General features: G+C 44.5%; 1 protein-coding gene across 5 annotated transcripts in view; it reads left to right on the top strand.

Annotated features, from left to right (window-relative positions):
- pms1 (PMS1 homolog 1, mismatch repair system component) overlaps window positions 1–20,051 on the top strand; it is a 94,026-nt gene that overhangs the window by 3,125 nt on the left and 70,850 nt on the right. For 2 of the 5 annotated variants that reach the window (XM_060929019.1, XM_060929017.1), the window contains exon 2: window positions 4,617–4,759. In XM_060929019.1, coding sequence (XP_060785002.1) covers window positions 4,628–4,759 — 132 coding nt within the window. In that variant the 5' untranslated portion in view covers window positions 4,617–4,627. Of the gene's footprint in view, window positions 1–4,616; window positions 4,760–9,034; window positions 9,086–11,745; window positions 11,973–15,840; window positions 15,985–20,051 lie in introns of those variants that run through there. The other 3 variants (XM_060929020.1, XM_060929018.1, XM_060929021.1) reach the window with 3 other exon arrangements.

Here is a 20,051-nt window from a genome sequence, read left to right as displayed (position 1 = left end):
TGGCCAAAAAGATCAATTTTATTCTCATTTGACCAGAGAATCTTCTTCCATGTGTTTGTGGAGTCTGCCACATGCCGTTGGGCAAACTCCAAACGTGTTTTCTTAAGCAATTACTTTTTTCTGGCCACTCTTCCATAAAGCCCTGCTCTGTGGAATGTATGGCTTATGTATGGGGTCCTATGGACCCCGTCCCAACTGTGGATCTTTGCAGCTCCTTCAGTGTTATCTTTGGTGTTTTTGTTGCCTGATTAATGCCCTCCTTGCCCAGTCTATGAGTTTTGGTGGGCGGCCTTCTCTTGTCAGGTTTGTAGTGGTGCGATATTCTTTCCATTTTGCTATAATGGATTTAATGGTGCTCCCTGAGATATTCAAAGTTTGGGATATTATTTTATAACCCAACCCTGATCTATACTTCTTCACAACTTTGTCTCTGACCAGTTTGGAGGCTTCTTGGTTTTCATGTTGCTTGCTTAGTAGTGTTGCAGAGTCAGGGTCCTTCCAGAACAGGTTGAGTTACACAGACATCATGTGACTGATCATGTGACACTTTGATTGCACACAGTGGATCTCAATCAACTAATTATGTGACTTCTGAAGTTAATTGCTTGGACCAGCTCTTATTTAGGGGGTTCATACGAAAGGGTGTGAATACCTATGCACACTCTAGATTTCTGTTTTTTCATTTTAAGAAGAAGAAACCTTTATTCGTCACATGCACACTTCAAACACAGTGAAATTCATCCTCTGCATTTAACCCATCTGAAGCAGTGAACACACACACACACCCAGAGCAGTGGGCAGCCCAGAGCACCCGGGGAGCAGTCAGGGGTTCGGTACCTTGCTCAAGGGCACCTCAGCCCAAGGCTGCCCCACGTCAACCTAACTGCATGTCTTTGGATTGTGGGGGAAACCGGAGCACCCGGCAGAAACCCACGCAGACACGGGGAGAACATGCAAACTCCACACAGAAAGGCCCTCGCCGGCCACTGGGTTCGAACCCGGAACCTTCTTGCTGTGAGGCGACCGTGCTAACCACTACACCACCCACTGCTGTTTGTGTCACAACAAAACAACAATTTGCACCTTTAAAGTGGTAGGTATGTTGTGTAAATCAAATGGTGCTCACCCTCCAAAAATCCATTTTAATTCCATCTTGTGATGCACCAGAACAGGACAAACACTAAGAGGGATGAATATTTTTGTAAGACAGTATATCTAATTCATACTGTAAAGGATCATAGCAGATTCAGTGGTATTGTGAATATTGAAGTGTTGCCTTATAAATGGACATTGTAAGTTAATCAGAGTTGAAGCCTAAGGTTTAAATTCCTTACTTATGAGTAGCATTGTGTATAACATGCTGTCATGTTAATCAGAGTGGCCTTTACTGGCAGCACACAGTATGTAAGGATGCACTGCCTCAATTCATTCCAAGTGCTTTTGTGTAAAAGGGTTTTTACAATCACGATAATACTGTACAGTGTAAAACGCAATGCGTGAATCTGACTGTGATGAACCCAACCGTTTGCGAGCAGTTGTTTATGGGATGCAGTGTTCAGTGCTCTTGTGTGCATCAGATAGAAGTAGTGATGCAGGATGGATCACTAGTGGAGTGGAGTGGAGATAGCATACGTGCTTTCATTCACATCTACCGATTTTGATACTGGTTCCCTCCTTAAGGCCAATTTATGCTGACAACCCAGTCCTTGCAGATGGCATCTGCGAAGCCCCCCCCCTTCGCAGACGCTCTGCGCGCACCTCCCAAAAATTGTGACCACCACAGACAGCGTCGCAGACAAGAGGGCTCTGATTGGTCCACTCTACATCCGCTGTACATGCACTTCTGCTTCCCTGCTTTCCCGGTTTGTTTTGTTTTCACTACCACCATTTTTAAAAACACGAGCAAAGATGGAGCAGCACGAAGAGCGGTTGATCGAGGAAGTGAGGAAGTACGTACATCTATACGACTCCAGTTCTAGTCATTATAAGTAACCGGAGGATAAACACTCCACTAACCACACCCACCAACTACTCCAAGCGATTTTGCGACTTCGTGCCCCCTTGCGTTGTGGCGGTGAATAACATCGCGCACGCCTATTACTCCCCGCTCAACGATAAATTACAACTGTCTGCGAAAAGCTATCTGCGAAAGCCTTGTCGCAAGAGCATGCAGAGGCCCTTAGACATGGGCAATGTAGTTTGCCTGCAGTTGCACACTCTTACACTAATTAATAAATACATCATGTAAAATATAAAGAACACATAGCCTGTCTTTCTCAGTCTGGTATACAACCCCGATTCCAAAAAAGTTGGGACAAAGTAAAAATTGAAAATAAAAACGGAATGCAATGATGTGGAAGTTTCAGAATTCCATATTTTATTCAGAATAGAACATAGATGACATATCAAATGTTTAAACTGAGAAAATGTATCATTTAAAGAGAAAAATTAGGTGATTTTAAATTTCATGACAACAACACATCTCAAAAAAGTTGGGACAAGGCCATGTTTACCACTGTGAGACATCCCCTTTTCTCTTTACAACAGTCTGTAAACGTCTGGGGACTGAGGAGACAAGTTGCTCAAGTTTAGGGATAGGAATGTTAACCCATTCTTGTCTAATGTAGGATTTTAGTTGCTCAACTGTCTTACGTCTTTTTTGTCGTATCTTCCATTTTATGATGCACCAAATGTTTTCTATGGGTGAAAGATCTGGACTGCAGGCTGGCCAGTTCAGTACCTGGACCCTTCTTCTATGCAGCCATGATGCTGTAATTGATGTAGTATGTGGTTTGGCATTGTCATGTTGGAAAATGCAAGGTCTTCCCTGAAAGAGACATCGTCTGGATGGGAGCATATGTTGCTCTAGAACCTGGATATACCTTTCAGCATTGATGGTGTCTTTCCAGATGTGTAAGCTGCCCATGCCACATGCACTAATGCAACCCCATACCATCAGAGATGCAGGCTTCTGAACTGAGCGCTGATAACAACTTGGGTCGTCCTTCTCCTCTTTAGTCCGAATGACACGGTGTCCCTGATTTCTATAAAGAACTTCAAATTTTGATTCGTCTGACCACAGAACAGTTTTCCACTTTGCCACAGTCCATTTTAAATGAGCCTTTGCCCAGAGAACACGTCTGCGCTTCTGGATCATGTTTAGATACGGCTTCTTCTTTGAACTATAGCGTTTTAGCTGGCAACGGCGGATGGCACGGTGAATTGTGTTCACAGATAATGTTCTCTGGAAATATTCCTGAGCCCATTTTGTGATTTCCAATACAGAAGCATGCCTGTATGTGATGCAGTGCCGTCTAAGGGCCCGAAGATCACGGGCACTCAGTATGGTTTTCCGGCCTTGACCCTTACGCACAGAGATTCTTCCAGATTCTCTGAATCTTTTGATGATATTATGCACTGTAGATGATGATGATATGTTCAAACTCTTTGCAATTTTACACTGTCGAACTCCTTTCTGATATTGCTCCACTATTTGTCGGCGCAGAATTAGGGGGATTGGTGATCCTCTTCCCATCTTTACTTCTGAGAGCCGCTGCCACTCCAAGATGCTCTTTTTATACCCAGTCATGTTAATGACCTATTGCCAATTGACCTAATGAGTTGCAATTTGGTCCTCCAGCTGTTCCTTTTTTGTACCTTTAACTTTTCCAGCCTCTTTTTGCCCGTCCCAACTTTTTTGAGATGTGTTGCTGTCATGAAATTTCAAATGAGCCAATATTTGGCATGAAATTTCAAAATGTCTCACTTTCGACATTTGATATGTTATCTATGTTCTATTGTGAATACAATATCAGTTTTTGAGATTTGTAAATTATTGCATTCCGTTTTTATTGACAATTTGTACTTTGTCCCAACTTTTTTGGAATCAGGGTTGTATAATAATTACATTTGATTTGCAATATCACATTTTTTTAAAAACTGAAACTGCGTTTGCGTGATTGCAGCATGTGATGATGTGATTACAGTGTTCTTCACATTGTAATGCACACAGCTGGAGTTGTTGTTTTTTTTTTTTTAAAGATATTTTTTTGGGCTTTTTGCACCTTTATTGGATAGGACAGTGTAGAGACAGGAAATGAGCGAGAGAGAGACGGGAAGGGATCGGGAAATGACCTCGGGCCGGAATCGAACCCGGGTCGCCCGCATTCATGGTATGGCGCCTTAACCACCTGAGCCACGACGCCCCCCACAGCTGGAGTTGTAATGCACATCTTTCGCAATAAACACCAGTTTTCCTGTAGTTACCATGTTCCATGTGGTAAAATAGAAAAGAAATATGAGAGGTTCTGTGATGTTTGCACTATGTGAATCCTTGAGGTGACATTCCACTGTAGATCTTATGTTTTTCCACTGCCACTGAATTTCAGAAAGTTCTTGATAAATCCTGTCACGCTTGCTGTCCACACCTACTCTCAGTTTTAAACTGCTTTTAGAAACCTCTAATATTGCCATGCAACGTTAAGGTTAAAAACTATCTAAAGAATCTTTTTTTGTTTTTTAATAATTTTTGCATGGAAGGGTTAAAGAGCAGCAGATTTAAAGGAGACGTTTTAGATCATGGATCCATTGGATCATTTTTCTTTCTTTCTCTCCAGATGAATAAGGCATGAAGGCCCTTCCACCAGACACTGTGCGACTGCTGTCCAGCTCGCAGGTGATCACGTCAGTTGTTAACGTCGTTAAGGAGCTGATTGAGAACTCGCTTGATGCTGGATCCTCAAACCTAGAAATCAAATTGGTAAATTCATAAATATATGTTAAAAATGCAGAAACAAACCCATTAAGCAAAAACGCACTCACAAAAAAGAAGTGATGGTCTTGTAGATTTTTATTGTGATCACTAATAATATTTATATCTGTCACTGTGTTTGTTTTTTGTCTTCTTTTTATTACATTCAAAGTACTGTTACTTTTTTCTTTTTTGTACTCTTGTTTTGTCTTACGTTTGTTGCAACTCTTATTGTTGATTTTCAAGGTTTTCATAGGTTTATTTTTTATTCTTCCTCTTTACAGGACCTGACTTGTTGAAGAACCTAATACCACTAACAAAGTTTTAATGGTCCTCCAAAGAGAATTCAGGAGAGACTGAATTAGAATTTTATAAACTGTTTCAGTATTCTGAGAGACTAAATTATAATTTTAGAAACCTGATTTTGTATCTCAGAATACTGAAATATAATTGTTCAAACTTTCTCACTATTGTGAGATACTAAATTATAATTTTAGAAACTTTTTCAGTATTGTGAGATAGTAAATTATAATTTTCGAAACTTTTTCAGTATTCTGAGATACTAGATTATTGTTTTAGAAGCTAAGTATTCTGAGACACTAAATTAGAATTTTACAAACTTTCAGTATTCTGAGATACAAAATTAGAATTTTAGAAACTTTTTCAGTATTCTGTACATGTGTATAATGACAATAAAGGCATTCTATTCTATTCTAAATCATAATTTTAGAAACCTGATTTTGTATCTCAGAATACTGAAATATAATTGTGCAAACTTTCTCACTATTGTGAGGTACTAAATTATAATTGTAGAACTTTTTTTCAGTATTGTGAGATACTGAATTATAATTTTAGAAACTTTTCAGTATTCTGAGATACTAAATAAGAATTTTACAAACTTTCAGTATTCTGAGACACTAACGCTACGTTCACACTGCAAGGCTTAATGCTCAATTCCGATTTTTTTGTGAAATCCGATTTTTTTGTGAGGTCGTTCACATTAACAAATATATGCGACTTGTATGTGATCCTCAGTATGAACGAAAAGCGACCTAAAAGTGTTCCGCATGCGCATTGCAGGATACGACGACGTCACACGCAGTGAGCATGGCCAGTGTTTACGGAAGTAAAACCGCCCGGTTGCGGCATGACCCATCCAATCTAGCTTGAATAGCTGTATCCCCCCAAATGGAAATCAGCTCCCTAACCTCTGCGTCCTTCCATTGAGAAGATTCAGAACCTTCACAGCCCGAAGCGTCCCTCGCATTGATGTCATGCGCAGGGGCGCAGATACGTTTTTTGAACTGGGAGGGACAAAAAACTGGGGGGGGGAGGGACAAAGCTGCCAGCAAACCAACCCCAACCCCGATATGCCTGTCAAACTTGTTGTTAGTAACCATAGCAACCAAGCTCGAGCTCGCAACCTGTGCAGTCTGCGCAGCTCAACCAACCGAATATCAGTCTTTGTTTTATGTGAGTTGTTGCAACTATGTATACACTGCTGTGCACCTCAATAAACCGAATGGTAATTAGTCTTTTGATTTTTCCGTGAGGTTTGCCTTATACAAAGAAAGACAGCATAGACGTTTTTTCCTCCCTGTAAGTGGGGGGGACCGAACGAGGTGAATTTAAATCTGGGTGGGACGAGTCCCCCCCTCTGTCTGCGCCCGTGATTATGCGCCATGTTGTTGTAACTTTTTTTGAGAGACCCGCCGCCTACTTCAGTGCAGAATAGTGACGTTTGTGGCTTGTTGATGACGTGTAAGTCGGATGAATGCGACCTGGCGGTTCAGACTGAAGTCGCATATGAAAAGAGCGGATAGGGATCGGAATTAGGACCACATATCCAAACGGCCTGGGTCGGATTTGAAAAAATCGGATCTGTGTCGTTCATATTGTCAATAAAAGATCGGATACAGGTCACATATGGGCGAAAAGTGACTCAAATCCGATCTCTTCGCCCATATGTGACCTGTATCCGATCTTTTATTGACAATATGAACGACACAGATCCGATTTTTTCAAATCCGACCCAGGCCGTTTGGATATGTGGTCCTAATTCCGATCCCTATCCGCTCTTTTCATATGCGACTTCAGTCTGAACTGCCAGGTCGCATTCATCCGACTTACACATCATCAACAAGCCACAAACGTCACTATTCTGCGCTGAAGTAGGCGGCGGGTCTCTCAAAAAAAGTTACAACAACATGGCGCATAATCACGGGCGCAGATAGAGGGGGGGACTCGTCCCACCCAGATTTAAATTCACCTCGTTCGGTCCCCCCCACTTATAGGGAGGAAAAAACATCTATGCTGTCTTTCTTTGCATAAGGCAAACCTCACGGAAAAATCAAAAGACTAATTACCATTCGGTTTATTGAGGTGCACAGCAGTGTATACATAGTTGCAACAACTCACATAAAACAAAGACTGATATTCGGTTGGTTGAGCTGCGCAGACTGCACAGGTTGCGAGCTCGAGCTTGGTTGCTATGGTTACTAACAACAAGTTTGACAGGCATATCGGGGTTGGGGTTGGTTTGCTGGCAGCTTTGTCCCCCCCCCCCAGTTTTTTGTCCCTCCCAGTTCAAAAAACGTATCTGCGCCCCTGCGCATGACATCAATGCGAGGGACGCTTCGGGCTGTGAAGGTTCTGAATCTTCTCAATGGAAGGACGCAGAGGTTAGGGAGCTGATTTCCATTTGGGGGGATACAGCTATTCAAGCTAGATTGGATGGGTCATACCGCAACCGGGCGGTTTTACTTCCGTAAATACTGGCCATGCTCACTGCGTGTGATGTCGTCGTATCCTGCAATGCGCATGCGGAACACTTTTAGGTTGCTTTTCGTTCATACTGAGGATCACATACAAGTCGCATATATTTGTTAATGTGAACGACCTCACAAAAAAATCGGATTTCACAAAAAAATCGGAATTGAGCATTAAGCCTTGCAGTGTGGACGTAGCGTAAATTATGATTTTTGAGACCTTTTCAGTATTCTGAGACACTAAATCATGATTTTCGAGACCTTTTCAGTATTCTGAGATATTAAATTATTGTTAGAAACTTGCAAATGCTAACAGGCTAATGCTCGCATGCTATGCTTAACATGCTAACAGCTTGAATGCTAACATGCAAATGCTAACGTTAACAGCTAGCATCTTAACATGCTGGTGGATATGTTAATTGATAGCATGCTAACAGTTTAAGGCCAATATGCTAACAGCTAGCATGTTAAAAGCTAGCATGCTAACAGCTAGTAGGCTAATATGCTAATGGATAGCATATTAACTGTTAGCATGCTAACACGCTGAGGGTGACCTGCTAACAGCTAACATACTAATAGATAACATGCTAACAGTTAGCATGCTAACATGCGCTGGTGAACATGCTAACATACCATGGCTAGCATGCTAACATGCTAATGCTAACATACTTTGGCAAACATGCTAACTGTTAGCATGCTAACAGCTCTCATGATAATATGCTAAAGCTAACATGCTAACAACTCACTAGCATATGTTAAGTTAATGGGTCACATGCTAACATCTAGCATGCTAACACACTAATGCTTATATGCTAACTGCTAGCACGTGTCTGTGTGCATTCAGGCAAGTATTCCTAATAAAATGGCCTTTGAGTTGTAGTTGATTTGTTGTCAAAGTCTCAAATGAACAGATCCTTGCCAAATGCATTATTGCCTATGGGGAAATGGAGGGATGACTCAGTCAAGCTTCCAATTATTAGTGGCAGTGTGGAAGAAAAAGGGATGCAGGGCTCAAAATTCATATATTTTTTCACCAGCCAGCCAGACTAGTTACCTTCTAATATAACTAGCCAAACAGAAAATCAACTAGCCAAAATTTGTTCATGCATGAATTTTACTTCTGTCAAAAGTAACACAAAAGAGAGTAGTTACCATTGTTCATGACTAATGTGCATTTATTTCAAGACCCAAGTATTTTGATACTGTTTTTTTTTTTTGCACACTTTACAAACTGGCATTTGCTGTTCCACATCCTCCTCGCGATATCCAAAAAAATGCCGGATGACTGACCCCTTACTAGTTCTTTTAGGAACCAATTCATCCACTTCCATTTTTAATTTGTCGCTGAAATTGACAGAGCTTACACGGTAGCCTATGCAACACCAGCGATTGCACTAACTGAGTCAGCGCTGTAAACCGAAACTACAAAATCTTCCCGCAAGTTCCTTTCAGCACCTAGATGTCGCCCGGGATTGGTTGGCGAGTGTGTGACGTTATTGTTTTTTTTTATCCTTAGGCACCCTCTCACGTTACTGCCTGAGGGACAGGGAGAAAACCACTGGAAAAGGTTTTAAACAAACGCAACAAACACGAAACAAACACAAGTCGGCAGATGACCATAAAATACTCGATAGTTACGATATAATAATTATATGTATCTCTCACAGAATTTTCGGAGATATATCGCACAGCCCTAGTCTGAATCTTCGCTTCATATATATTTTTTATTTTCAACTAGCCAGCCGGGCTGGCTAGTGACAGGAATTACCCGCCAAATGACAAATTAAGTCGCCTCGGGCGACCGGACCACCGCGAATTTCGAGCCCTGGGGATGGATGAAAGGCAAGGCAAAGACGAGTGCAGGTCAGAGCTGATATCATGTGTGTGATGGGTGATTTGGCCTGAGGTGCCATATGAAGTTTGGTGGATATGTGGTGAAGTGTTACTGAGCAAAACTCCATTCATTTGAATGGGGCCAAAAATCAGTAGAAGCCTATGGAGGTAAAAAGGGATGTGTGAAAACCAAGGAAAAGATGAGTGCAGGTCTCAGATGAGGGGATGGATATGTGCAGGGACTTGGCCTGAGGCATCAAGTGAAGTTTCTTGAAGTTTGGTCACTCGGTTCAAAAAATTGACTGAGAGTGAAAGTTTTTCTCCCGAAACGCCATTCATTTTCAATGGGGCCAAAAATTAATGTAAGCCTATGGAGGAAAAAGGGATGAGCGAAAAGAAAGGAAAAGATAAGTGCGGGTCAAAACCGATTGCATGTATGTGTCGGGGGAGATCAGAATCAGAAACACTTTTATTGCCAGGTATGTGGACACACATGAGGAATTTGACTCCGGTTTCACTTAGCTCTCATAGTACAAAACAGATAAAAAGCGTATACACAAACAAACAAAAAAATGGTGCAATAGGTGCATAGTGCAAAGTAATCCAGGTAAGTCAAGTATGAAATAGATAAATAAATATAAAGTATACAGTGTGCACAGAATGACGGTATGAGTGTGCAGATATTATACAAGTGATATTACTGGTACAGTGGTGCTTGAAAGTTTGTGAACCCTTTAGAATTTTCTATATTTCTGCATAAATATGACCTAAAACATCATCAGATTTTCACACAAGTCCTAAAAGTAGATAAAGAGAACCCAGTTAAACAAACGAGACAAAAATATAATACTTGGTCATTTATTTATTGAGGAAAATCATCCAGTGTTACATATCTGTGAGTGGCAAAAGTATGTGAACCTCTAGGATTAGCAGTTAATTTGAAGGTGAAATTAAAGTCAGGTGTTTTCAGTCAATGGGATGACAATGAGGAGTGAGTGGGCACCCTGTTTTATTTAAAGAACAGGGATCTATCAAAGTCTGATCTTCACAACACATGTTTGTGGAAGTGTATTATGGCACGAACAAAGGAGATTTCTGAGGACCTCAGAAAAAAGTGTTGTTGATGCTCATCAGGCTGAAAAAGGTTATAAAAGCATCTCTAAAGAGTTTGGACTCCACCAATCCACAGTCAGAGAGACTGTGTACAAATGGAGGAAATCCAAGACCATTGTTACCCTCCCCAGCAGTGGTAGACCAACAAAGATCACTCCAAGAACAAGGCGTGTAATAGTCGGCGAGGTCACAAAGGACCCCAGGGTAACTTCTAAGCAACTGAAAGCCTCTCTCACATTGGCTAATGTTAATGTTCATGAGTCCACCATCAGGAGAACACTGAACAACAGTGGTGTGCATGGCAGGGTTGCAAGGAGAAAGCCACTGCTCCCCAAAAAGAACATTACTGCTCGTCTGCAGTTTGCTAAAGATCACGTGGACAAGCCAGAAGGCTATTGGAAAAATGTTTTGTGGATGGATGAGACCAAAACAGAACTTTTTGGTTTAAATGGGAAGCGTTATGTTTGGAGAAAGGAAAACACTGCATTCCAGCAGAAGAACCTTATCCCATCTGTGAAATGTGGTGGTGGTAGTATCATGGTTTGGGCCTGTTTTGCTGCAGCTGAGCCAGGACGGCTTGCCATCATTGATGGAACAATGAATTCTGAATTATACCAGCGATTCTAAAGGAAAATCTCAGGACATCTGTCAATGAACTGAATCTCAAGAGAAGGTGGGTCATGCAGCAAGACAACGACCCTAAGCACACAAGTCGTTCTACCAAAGAATGGTTAAAGAAGAATAAAGTTAATGTTTTGGAATGGCCAAGTCAAAGTCCTGACCTTAATCCAATCAAAATGTTGTGGAAGGACTTGAAGCGAGCAGTTCATGTGAGGAAACCCACCAACATCCCAGAGTTGAAGCTGTTCTGTATGGAGGAATGGGCTAAAATTCCTCCAAGCCGGTGTGCAGGACTGATCAACAGTTACCAGAAATGTTTAGTTGCAGTTATTGCTGCACAAGGGGGTCACACCAGGTACTGAAAGCAAAGGTTCACATACTTTTGCCCCTCACAGATATGTAATATTGGCTAATTTTCCTCAATAAATAAATGGCCAAGTATAATATTTTTGTCTCATTTATTTAATTGGGTTCTCTTTATCTACTTTTAGGACTTGTGTGAAAATCTGATGATGTTTTAGGTCATATTTATACAGAAATATAGAAAATTCTAAAGGGTTCACAAACTTTCAAGCACCACTGTATATGAATCTGGATTTTAGCTGTTCACCACAGAAAGGATTTTCCCTTTTGGTGCAATATGGTGCATAGTGCAAAGATGAAATAGTAAATATAAACAAGTATAAATATAAGTCTGATCAGGTATCGTATCACAGCTTGGTTTGGTAACCTCTCTGTGCAGCTAAAGAACAAACTGCTTCGGCTAATTCATGCTGCTGGAAAAATTATTGGTGTTAAAGAGCACTTCTCCATTCAGAGTATTTATGAACAGGCCACTCTGTAACAAGCAAATAAGATTATCTGCGATCCATCACACATCATGCATGGTGAGTATGAGCTGCTACCATCTGGTAGAAGGTTTAGAGTTCCTCATTGCAGACTGAACAGATTTAAAAACTCATTTGTTCCTGTGTCAATTAAGCTGGTATACAAGGTCAGATAAGACCAGAGCACAGATGACTTGTGGTGGTTTGTTTTGCACAAGTTAGTATTTTTACTTATTAGAATTTTAGCATTTTATTACACCTATTAGGTACGGAAGCCGAGAGAGGCCCTTCATATAATCCTTTATTTTATTCACCTTGTTATCCCGAGATAACGACATAATTAATTCAGGATCTCGAGAAAACAATACAACTAATTCGAGATCTCGAGAAAACAAAACCGTTATGTCGAGATCTCGAGAAAACAATTATTCCGTGATCTCGAGAAAACAAAACAATTATTTCATGATCTCGAGTAAACAGCTGAGAAATGGTTCATTCAGGTGCGCCAAGAGGCTTGTGACATGCTGACTTTGGGGCTATTTCTCATTCTGTATAGACGCAACTTTGGCCATTAGAATGTCTGGAATAATCGATCACCTAATAAGGCAATATTTTGATCAGGGGTTGACACAGGGAGAGATTGCATTAAGTCTTTTAATAAGGGATAATTTCAAAATTAGTCCGCAGCACCTCCGCAGAAGACTGGCCCTCTCTCTCAAGGCATCGTAAAAGGCCATTTCTGCTCTGTTCCTGCTCTGTTACATGTCCGCCAATTTCTAAGTCTTTGTTGTCTGACCCACAGGGGGGCGCAGCTCTGCTAGAAATCTCAGCTGTTTTCTCGAGATCATGAAATAATTGTTTTGTTTTCTGGAGATCACGGAATAATTTTGTTTTCTCGAGATCTCGAATTAGTTGTGTTGTTTTCTCGACATCCTGAATTAATTATGTCGTTATCTCGGAATAATGGTTTTGTTTTCTCGAGATCTCGAATTAGTTGTGTTGTTTTCTCAAGATCCTGAATTAATTATGTCGTTATCTCGGGATAACAAGGTGAATAAAAAAAGATTATATGAAGGGCCTCTCTCGGCTTCCGTAATTAGGTGTTATTTATTCACTCATTTATTTATTTTTTGTTTATTTATTTATTTATTTATTTATTTATTTTAATTCACAATGTTTCTTGCACTTTTAGGCACCTTTGTATGTCTTTGTATTGACATACAAATTATAATTGTGTTGTATTGTATGTTCTGTGTTGTGGCTGCAGCATGGGTGAATGGCCCAGAACAAATTTCTCACTTTGTGAGACAATAAAGTTAATCTTGAATCTTGAATAAGTAACAGTGAGCACAGAATGACAGTATGAGTGTGCGGATATTTTGCAAGTGATATTACTGATATATGAATCTGGATTTTAGCTGTTCATCACAGAGACAGCCTGAGGGAAGAAACTATTCTTGTGTCTGGTTGTTTTTGCATACAGTGATCTATATCGCCTCCCTGAGGGGAGAAGATTAAACAGATTGTGACCAGGGTGTGATGGGTCCGCAGAGATGTTACCTGCCCGTTTCTTGACTCTGGACAAGTATAGGTCTTGGATGGAGGGCAGGTTGACACCAATAATTTTCTCTACAGACCTTATTGTCCGTTGCAGTCTGTTCTTCTCCTGTTTGGTGACCGATCCAAACCAAACAGTGATGGAAGAGCAAAGAACAGACTGAATGATGGCAGAGTAGAATTGTGTCAGCAGCTCCTTAAGCAGGTTGAGCTTCCTGAGCTGGTGCAGAAAGTACAACCTCTGCTGAGTCTTTTTGATGATAGTGACTGTGTTGGTCTCTCACTTCAAGTCCCGAGAGATTGTGGAACCCAGAAACCTGAAGCTTTCAACAGCAGTCACAGTGTTGTTGGTGATGGGCAGCAGCGTGGGGGGGGCTCCTCCTAACGTCCACTGTCATCTCCACAGTTTTGAGCGTGTTCAGTTCCAGATTGTTCTGACCGCACCACCAGACCAGCCGTTCAACCTCCCGTCTGTATGCAGACTCGTCACCATCTCGGATGAGGCCAATGACCGTTGTATCGTCCGCAAATTTCAGGAGTTTAACAGACAGGTCTCTTGAGGTGCAGTCGTTGGTATAAAGGGAGAAGAGCAGTGGGGAGAGCACATACCCTTGGGGGGCACCAGTGCTGATAGTCTGAGTGCTGGATATGATGCTCCCCATCCTCACCTGCTGCTTCCTGTCAGTCAGGAAGTTTGTAATCCACTGACAGGTGGAGGAGGGCACAGTGAGCTGGGTGAGCTTGGTGTGGAGGATGTCTGGAACAGTGGTGTTGAATGCCGAACTGAAGTCCACGAACAGGATCCTGGCGTACGTCCCTGCAGTGTCAAGGTGTTGCAGGATATAGTGTAGACCCATATTTATTGCATCATCCACTGACCTGTTTGCCCGGTAGGCAAACTGCAGGGGGTCCAGCAGGGGGTCTGTGATGTCCTTCAGGTATGACAATACCAGTCTCTCGAAGGACTTCATGACTACAGATGTGAGGGCAACAGGCCTGTAGTCATTCAGTCCTGTGATATTGGTTTTCTTAGGAACCGGGATTATTGTGGAGCATTTGAAGCATGAGGGGACTTCACACAGCTCCAGGGATCTATTAAAGATCTGGGTGAAGATGGGAGCCAGCTGGTCAGCACAGACCTTCAGACAAGAGGGTGACACACCATCTGGGCCAGGTGCCTTCCTGATCTTCTGTCTGTGGAAAAGTTGACAGACATCCTCTTCACAGATCTTGAGTGCTGGTGGGGGGTCAGAGGCGGGGGGTGGCAGAATGGCAGGGGGTGTAAATGGGTCTTTAATGACTGAAGGGGGGAGAGGTGTGAATGTGTCGAATCTGCAGTAAAACACATTCAGTTGGCCTGAAGTATCACATGAGGTTTAGTGCATCTACGATGAGGCATGTCTGAGCAGGATGATTCGATTTGTGAGCCCTATTCATTCTCTATGGGAAAAAGCAACAGAAAAACGACAAGAACAAAAGAACGGGTGCGTCGATCCAAAAGCTGTATACAAGCACGCTACACCGCTTCAGGACGGACGTTTCTGAGTTGGAACAGTGTTGGTATCTCAAAAGCTGTAGGCGGAGTAGTGGCTCCAAAATTTGTGTTATAATAATAAAGAAGAAGAACAAGGAAAGCGTAAACTTAAGAAGAACAATACTGTGCTTGCTGCACAGAGCAGCGCAAAGCGCAGCAAGCACACTAATTCTAGAGAGACTAAGTCATAATAAGTCACAACATTCTCATTATTTCAAGAAACTAAATTATAATTTTAGAAACGTTCTCGGGTGGCACGGTGGTGTAGTGGTTAGCGCTGTCGCCTCACAGCAAGAAGGTCCGGGTTCGAGCCCGGTGGCCGGCAAGGGCCTTTCTGTGTGTAGTTTGCATGTTCTCCCCGTGTCCGCGTGGGTTTCCTCCGGGTGCTCTGGTTTCCCCCACAGTCCAAAGACATGCAGGTTAGGTTAACTGGCGACTCTAAATTGACCGTAGGTGTGAATGTGAGTGTGAATGGTTGTCTGTGTCTATGTGTCAGCCCTGTGATGACCTGGCGACATGTCCAGGGTGTACCCCGCCTTTCGCCCATAGTCATCTGGGATAGGCTCCAGCTTGCCTGCGACCCTGTAGAATAGGATAAAGTGGCTAGAGATAATGAGATGAGATGAGAAACGTTCTCCTTATTTTGAGATCCTAATTCATTATTTTGAGAAACCCTGTAATTATTTCAAGATACTAATTTTAGAAAGAATTTAATTCTTTACAGACACTAAAGCAAATTTTCAAACGTAAATCTTTTTATATGCTAGATAGATGTTTCAGGAAATGTCGTCATTATTATGACCTTATATAATGTCTTACACTTTCTTCAGGTCATGGAAATGGGCCTCCTTAAATAAACTGCAGCAGGTCAAGCTGTTATTGTTTTGCTGGGATTCGAACCCAGGTCGCTGGTGTGATAATCCAGCAAACCCCCACTAGGCCACCAGGGGGATGACTCAAGTGCAGAGGCGTGAGGCGTAGGTAGAGTATCAAAAAACAGTTTATTTACAATATATACAATCTGATGGAAAAAACAAAAAGAAAATCCAAAAGCTCAGATGACCAAAAATAAAAATATCCAAAGGTTCAAGTCCCAAAAAACAAAAGGAAAGGCAAAAATGCAGAACGCTCGGAAGATCAAAAATACAAAGTCCAAAGAAAGCAAAAACATCAAAAACACAAGGGCACAGGCAAGATACGTGGGACAGAGGAAACTAGCACTAGACAACATAGCATAAAGACTCTGTGACTAGGGGAACAAACAGAGGGGTATTTATACACAAACTCATTAAGGAACAGGGCGGGGCAGGAAACAGGCAATCAAGACAAACACAAAACACAGTGGTGGCCTCTAGAGGCCAAAACAACCATGACAAGATAAACATAACAGCGGCCTCTAGAGGCCAAAAGAGTCCCAGTCCTAACAGGACCCCCCCTTCTAGGAGCGTCTCCTGACGTTCCCAGGGCGATCTGGATGGGCCGAATGGAAGTCCCGACACAGTCCTTTATCTAAAATGTCCCGGGCGGGGACCCAACAGTGTTCCTCAGGGCCATAGCCCTCCCAATCTACCAGGTATTGAAGCCCGCCGCGGACCCGGCGGGAGTCAAGCAGGCGATGCACGGTGAACACAGTCTGACCCTGGAAGATGCGGGGGGGATTCCTTGGGGCAGGGGCATACGTGGACGTCAGTACGGGCCGCAACAGGGAAACATGGAATGTGGGGTTGATCCTCAGAGTCCGGGGCAACTGGAGCTGGTAGGTGACAGGGTTCACCCTGCGCACCACCTTGAAGGGGCCAATGTAGCGAGGAGCAAGCTTGCGGTTCTCCACCCGCAGCGGAAGGTCCTTGGTGGACAGCCAAACCCGCTGCCCAGGGTGGAAAGTGTGGGCAGGTCTTCTATGGTGGTTGGCCTGAGTCTGGTTGGTTCTGGAGGTCTGGATGAGGGTCTTCCTGACCTTGCTTCAGGTCTTGCGACACCGTCTCACATATTGGTTGACCAAGGGCACCCCCGCGTCCTCCTCCTGGTCCGGGAACAGAGGTGGCTGGAACCCGAATTGGCACTGGAATGGCGACAGCTTGGTGGCCGATGACTGCAGGGTGTTGTGGGCGTACTCTGCCCATGGCAGCCAGGTGCTCCACGATATCGGGTTATCCATAGCCAGGCCTCGCAGGGTGGTTTCCAGGTCCTGGTTGAGCCTCTCTGTCTGGCCATTGGACTGTGGGTGGAACCCAGAGGAGAGGCTGGCAGTGGCTCCGATGACCTTGCAAAACCCGTGCCACACTCGGGAGGAGAACTGGAGCCCCCGGTCAGAAACGATGTCCTGTGGGAGACCAAAAACTCAGAAGACATGAGTGAACATGAGTTTGGCAGTTTCCAGGGCAGAAGGGAGCTTGCACAGTGGTATGAAGCGGCAAGCCTTAGAGAATCTGTCTACTATGACCAAAATGACAGTGTTACCTTGTGACTCAGGGAGACCCGTGATGAAGTCGACTGCCACGTGGGACCAGGGACGCCGGGGAATGGTCAGAGGATGCAGGAGACCCTGGGGATGCTGTCGTGGGTTCTTGCTTCTGGTGCACACTTCGCAGGAAAGGACAAATGACCTCACTTCTTTCTCCATGCTAGGCCACCAGAAGCGTCTTCTCAAAAAGTCCAGGGTCCTTTGAGCTCCTGGGTGGGCGGTGAGAGGGGACGAGTGACCCCACTGGAGAACCTTGGCCCGGGCTTGATGTGGGACGTACAAGAGGCCCTGTGGCCCCATCCCAGGACCGGGGTCCTGGCGTTGGGCTCGTCGGACGGCCTCCTCAATACCCCAGCGGACAGGGGCCACAATCCGGGACACAGGGATAATAGGACCAACTTCGCTCTCCCTGTTGGTGGGAGCGAACAGCCTGGAAAGCGTGTCAGTTTTGGTATTTTTGGAGCCGGGGCGGTATGATAGGGTAAAGTCGAACTGACTGAAAAATAAGGCCCACCTAGCCTGTCGTGGATTGAGTCTCTTTGCTTGCTGGAGGTACTCCAGGTTCTTGTGGTCCGTCCAGACCAAAAATGGGTGTTGCGCTCCCTCCAGCCAGTGCCTCCACTCCTCAAGGGCCAGTTTAACTGCTAGCAGTTCTCGATCCCCCACGTCATACCGGGACTCCGCAGAACTCAGGCGGTGGGAGAAGTATGCGCAGGGGTGCAACCTTCCTTCCGAGCGTTGAGAGAGGACCGCGCCGACCCTGCTGTCCGAGGCGTCCACCTCGACGATGAAGGGTCCGGGAGGACCAGAATGGGTGCCATGCAGAAGCGGTGCTTGAGGTCTTTGAACGCCTTTTCCGCCTGAGGAGACCAGACATATGATCCACCTGTCCCTTTGGTGAGGTCCGATATGGGCGCTGCTACAGAACTAAAGTTCCTGATGAACTTGCGGTAGAAGTTAGCAAATCCTAAGAACCGCTGAACCTCTTTGACGGACTTGGGGGTGGGCCAGTCCCGGACAGCCAGGGTCTTGGCTGGATCCATCTGGAGTTGGCCTGTCCGTACAATAAAACCCAGAAAGGAGACCTCGGGAACATGAAATTCGCATTTCTGGGCCTTAGCGAACAGATTGTTCTGTATCAGCCTCTGGAGAACCTGGCGGACATGGTGGCGGTGCTCCTGCACGGTCTTGGAAAAGATTAGGATGTCGTCGAGGTAGACAAAAACGTACAGGTTAATCATGTCCCTCAAGATGTCGTTGATTAGGGCCTGAAAAACAGCTGGTGCGTTGGTGAGTCCGAAGGGCATCACCTGGTACTCGTAGTGCCCTGACGGGGTGTTAAAGGCGGTCTTCCACTCATCTCCTTGTCGGATACGGACGAGGTGGTATGCGTTCCGTAAGTCCAACTTGGTGAAGACGGTGGCGCCTTGGAGCAGGTCGAATGCTGTGGACATCAGCGGAAGGGGATAACGGTTGCGCACGGTGATCTTGTTCAGGCCCCTATAGTCAATACACGGTTGGAGCCCCCCATCCTTCTTGCCGACAAAGAAGAAGCCGGCACCAGCAGGTGAAGTGGAAGGTCGAATGAACCCAGAGACCAGGGCTTCCTTGATGTATTCCTCCATGGCCTTGCGTTCTGGCTGAGAGAGGGAGAACAGTCGGCCCTGAGGAGGAGTAGTCCCAGGGAGCAAGTTGATGGCACAGTCGTAGGCATGGTGCGGAGGAAGAACGGCGGCCCTGCTCTTGCTAAAAACCTCTTTCAGATCCCAGTACTCTGTGGGAACTTGAGATAACTCGGTGAGATCAGGAGGCTCGGCAAGAGACACAGGAGAGCTAGAGAGCAGACAAGAGGCATGGCATGCAGGACCCCATTCCACAACCTGGCTTGTTACCCAGTCTATGCAAGGGTTGTGGCGAGTAAGCCAAGGAAGGCCTAGAATAACTGGGAACTCAGGTGAATGAATAACGTGCAGGGATATTTCTTCTTTGTGACCTTGAGACTGGAGAAAGACTGGAGAAGTAACTTGGGTGACTCTTCCATCACCTAAAGCTTGGCCATCCAGGGCAGACACAGACAGTGGGACTTCAAGAGGCGCAGTCGGGACATTGATACTTTGGGCGAAGTGGATATCCATAAAGTTTCCAGCCGCCCCTGAGTCTAACAAGGCCTGACAAGAGTGGACGGACTCACCCCAGGAGATGGAAACCGGGATGTAGATTCCTTGGCCAGGAAGTCCAGGAGAGAGGGTAGGCCCCGTCACAACCCTCCCTCGGCTGGACGGGGCAGTCCTTTTCCCGAGAGCTCGGGACATGATGCTCGGAAGTGACCAGGCTTGCCACAGTAGATGCAGCACTTGTCCCTCCTTCTGCGCTCCCTCTCAGATGCGGAGAGGCGAGTACGGCCCACTTGCATGGGTTCTGGACAGTCACTGGAGGAGGTAGACGGGCTCCATGTTGAGGCAGTGAGGCCGGGGAGACTCAGGACTTGGCGGCGTTCTCTAATCCTGTTGTCCAGACGAATGGCATGAGAAATCAGTGTTTCGAGGTCACTTGGGCATCCGATAGAGGCCAGACCGTCTTTGAT

This window comes from Neoarius graeffei, chromosome 9 (assembly GCF_027579695.1).
Source record: "Neoarius graeffei isolate fNeoGra1 chromosome 9, fNeoGra1.pri, whole genome shotgun sequence".
Taxonomy (NCBI): domain Eukaryota; kingdom Metazoa; phylum Chordata; class Actinopteri; order Siluriformes; family Ariidae; genus Neoarius; species Neoarius graeffei.
Note: the sequence above shows the minus strand (reverse complement) of the source record. Positions and strands in the feature narration are given on the sequence as shown.